Here is a 3411-nt window from a genome sequence, read left to right as displayed (position 1 = left end):
CTTATGTGTCAGTGGGATCTCACGTGGAGTGGAGATCTGCCCTCATGTGAAAGGGGTAAGAGGTAACACTGATAAATAAATTACTGCCTGAGCATTCCATCAGTATGTCTCCATGTGGCAGCTGGTTAATACTAAGGGTCTTTTTACATCTATACTATGCATTGCAGCAATAACGGACTAGTTAATGCAGTGGTCCCCAACCTTTTTGGGGCTCACGGACCACCAATCTCACAGACTTTGAACCATGCATGCGAGGGGAGCCATGTGTCAATCAAAGGGGAAGACACTTCCCCCAGTGTGATGTCATGATGCCAGAAACCACCCACTCTCCTATCGCAGGGGCGAGACACAACCCACCCACCACCCTGAGCCTGCGATATCTCTGAGAGATGTGGTCCTTGGCTCTGGCTGGTGTGCTCCCCCCCAAGCAGGGTCCTTCTCCTAACCCCATGGGGGGGTGCACCAGCGGGAGCCACACGTCAGACAGCCACGGCCCACTAGTGGACCAGGGGTTAGGGACTCCTGAGTTAATAGACATGAATGTCCATAATGCATGATATGTGTAAGAGAAACTTCAATCAACCAAATATTTGCTAGCAAAAACTATTTTTTTTTTAAACTCTCTGGTATATTGTTTGGTATTCAAAGTGAACACAGATTTACCTTATTTACTAACAATGTCTGTGCTATGTGAACAGCATCTGCCTAATAGAGCTTGGCATCTGCGCTATGATTTAGTTGAAGCTTTTTGCAGATCTATTTAGGCATGCAGTGAAAGTAGGAAAGACTGATGGATTGATATCTCAGTCGGTGTGATTCATTTCCTCCTGTCACAGCACCTGACTGAGCCAATTATACAGCTATGAATTGATACTGATTGAAAACATATTTTGATTTAAATCCAGTTTAACATGATTACTAATAGGGAACCACCCACTGCAGGAAAGTGACGGCCCACGTCTGCTTTTATTCCATTTAATAAGTGACAATGGTTTCCAGTGCTCCGTATCCACCATAACAAATAGAAGGTCAAGTTTACATTCTTTGCCGGGAAATAAAAAGCTTTGTATGGCAATCATGAAACGATAGGAAGAGTTAAAATCATCTTTAATGAACACATCTGTAGATGAAAAAGGCCTGAATGAAGTTGGGATGAAAGAGAAATCTACCGGCTAATTAGGCTGCCTGAGAGCTTTAATTGGTCTCATCTAAGTGAAAATATGCTTTCCACCTACCTAACCCTCCGCTATACTCCTTACTCCTCCCCACTCAACAGCTTGGGCTTACTGATTCATTCCTGTAGCAGAAAATTGCATCAAAGTGCTTTTGGTCTCTGGTCTGGTGGAGCTAAAATTACAACAGTTTTTTCATTATCAAGCTACTTATGGAGGTTAGAGGAAGATCATAACACTATTTTAGCAGATTAAATTATCTATGTTGTGTTGCCATTTTTCATTTTTTTTTAAAAAATGCCAATATACAAGAAATTATGGGGACAAAACTGTAGTAATCATTAGATTCTTCCGAGATGTTAGCTTGAGGATTCATTCACATATATTTGTTTGTGACATCATACTACAAAGATGCTATTTTTAAAGGAGGACCTTCCACCTAAACATGAGTACAATTATCTGATGGCCTCTTAACCCCCAAACTAAAATCACAAGGTCCAAATATAATTAAAGATTCCATTAGTAAAACAAAAAACAAAGCTGAACTTTAGGATAAGCAAATACTGATTATTGTGTATTCTTCCTTAGTGTACTTAGTAAATTTCTTCTTCATTGGGATTTCATCAAAATGAATGGCTCTGCAATGTATTTCTATTATTACCAGTACTGTCCCTCAAAGAGGCTCACAAACTAATGTCCCTACCACAGTCTAAGGTCAATTTGAGGAGAAGCCAATTAACCAAACAGCATGTTTTTAGAATGTGGGAGGAAACCGGAGTTCCCCGGTGAAACCCTTGGAAACACGGGGGAACAAGCAAACTCCATACACATCGTGTCCTTGCCGAGATTTCAATCTGGGACCTAGCGCTGCAAAGGCCAGAGTGCTAACCACTTAGCCACTATGCCTCCCAATGTTCTCATACTTGTACACCTGTTATCTAAATGCACCTCAACAGAAAAATATGTTTTTGGGCCATAAACTCCTCTTTAGTCATGTGACCATTATTACTCATACTCGAAAATAGATGAAATTTTAAAAAGTTTGATATGTCACTGTCAGAACAGTGGACAGGAAATTTTCCAGTGGGGTCACTTGTTTAGTAGCAACTGTTAGAGAGATGACTTCCATTCTTTGTAGACATCTCCTCTTACTTTCTGTTTTGCCAGAACAAACTCAGAAGAAAAAACTCTGCAATAGAAAACAGACATCCATGCCCGAAAGGACATTCCCATGCAACTTCTAGTGGTTGTGCTGGCTCTAGGAACCAGTGCTTGAAAACTTTACAGACACTGACATTGAGCAGTACTGAATCACTCACTGCCGCCCCTATTCATTCTCTTTGGGTGGCCAAGGATGAGTAACAGCACTAACTGCTTCATAACCTCACCTCAGTTTGGTTGTAGACATGACTAAATGGCACCACAAGGCCCCAATGTATGAGATCTCTAGCACCCATCTTTTTTGTTCTTCTGAAGTGGATATATTTCAGAAGTGGAGCTTCTCACTTGCATATAGGATTTTTAGTGCCATTACAGTAAAACTAAAATTATGGTAATAAAAGGTTAAAGCATCCATACATGTTATTGACCATTAACATGAGTCGTAAAACAATCTTATATTATTATTATATTTTATTGTGTAAATAATGTATAATATATGAAGCACAGTATAGGCTCCTTAAAGGAGAGCGTATTCCTGTAACATTGTTGGTAGAGGCAACGCTGAACAGTTGTGCATGGACAACAAAGCAATCATTCTTATCAACAATCTTCCTACAAATATGCAAGTCCTCCATGCAGACGCTAGTTTGTCACAGACTAAGACAATAGCGATCAGCCAGGAAATTTTGGTTGTTTAAGCATCATCGTCACCATCTGTCCTAATAGGTAGCAGTATGACTTCAGCTTTCATTGGGTTTTAGTAATAGATAGCTAGGAAAAAAAACAGCTGAAAGAAAACTGTAAGGATTTTGTCATCTTTGTTTATATAAAAATAGCAAAATACAAATACTAAAGCTAGCTATATGAAGTAAGATTTTTGCTATTTTTGTTATTTATTTATTATTATTAACCACCTGGGCGTTACACTGAGGTCTAGATTTCTGTACCAAAAGCGTTACACTGTTTTTCATGACATTTGTTTTTTAAATTGTAGACCTGTAACTTACAGAAATATGTCCGAATAGGGGTCTAGTAGATATAATGAATATAAAAAATGTTTGAAAACACACAATCATGT

General features: G+C 39.2%; 1 protein-coding gene across 1 annotated transcript in view; it reads left to right on the top strand.

Moving 5' to 3' along the window:
- Positions 1–3411, top strand: part of SEZ6 (seizure related 6 homolog) — a 373229-nt gene that overhangs the window by 345909 nt on the left and 23909 nt on the right. Inside the window, exon 11 of the mRNA XM_072417567.1 lies at positions 5–55. Coding sequence (XP_072273668.1) covers positions 5–55 — 51 coding nt within the window. The remainder of the gene's footprint in view (positions 1–4; positions 56–3411) is intronic.

This window comes from Pyxicephalus adspersus, chromosome 1 (genome assembly GCF_032062135.1).
Source record: "Pyxicephalus adspersus chromosome 1, UCB_Pads_2.0, whole genome shotgun sequence".
NCBI lineage: Eukaryota > Metazoa > Chordata > Amphibia > Anura > Pyxicephalidae > Pyxicephalus > Pyxicephalus adspersus.
Note: the sequence above shows the minus strand (reverse complement) of the source record. Positions and strands in the feature narration are given on the sequence as shown.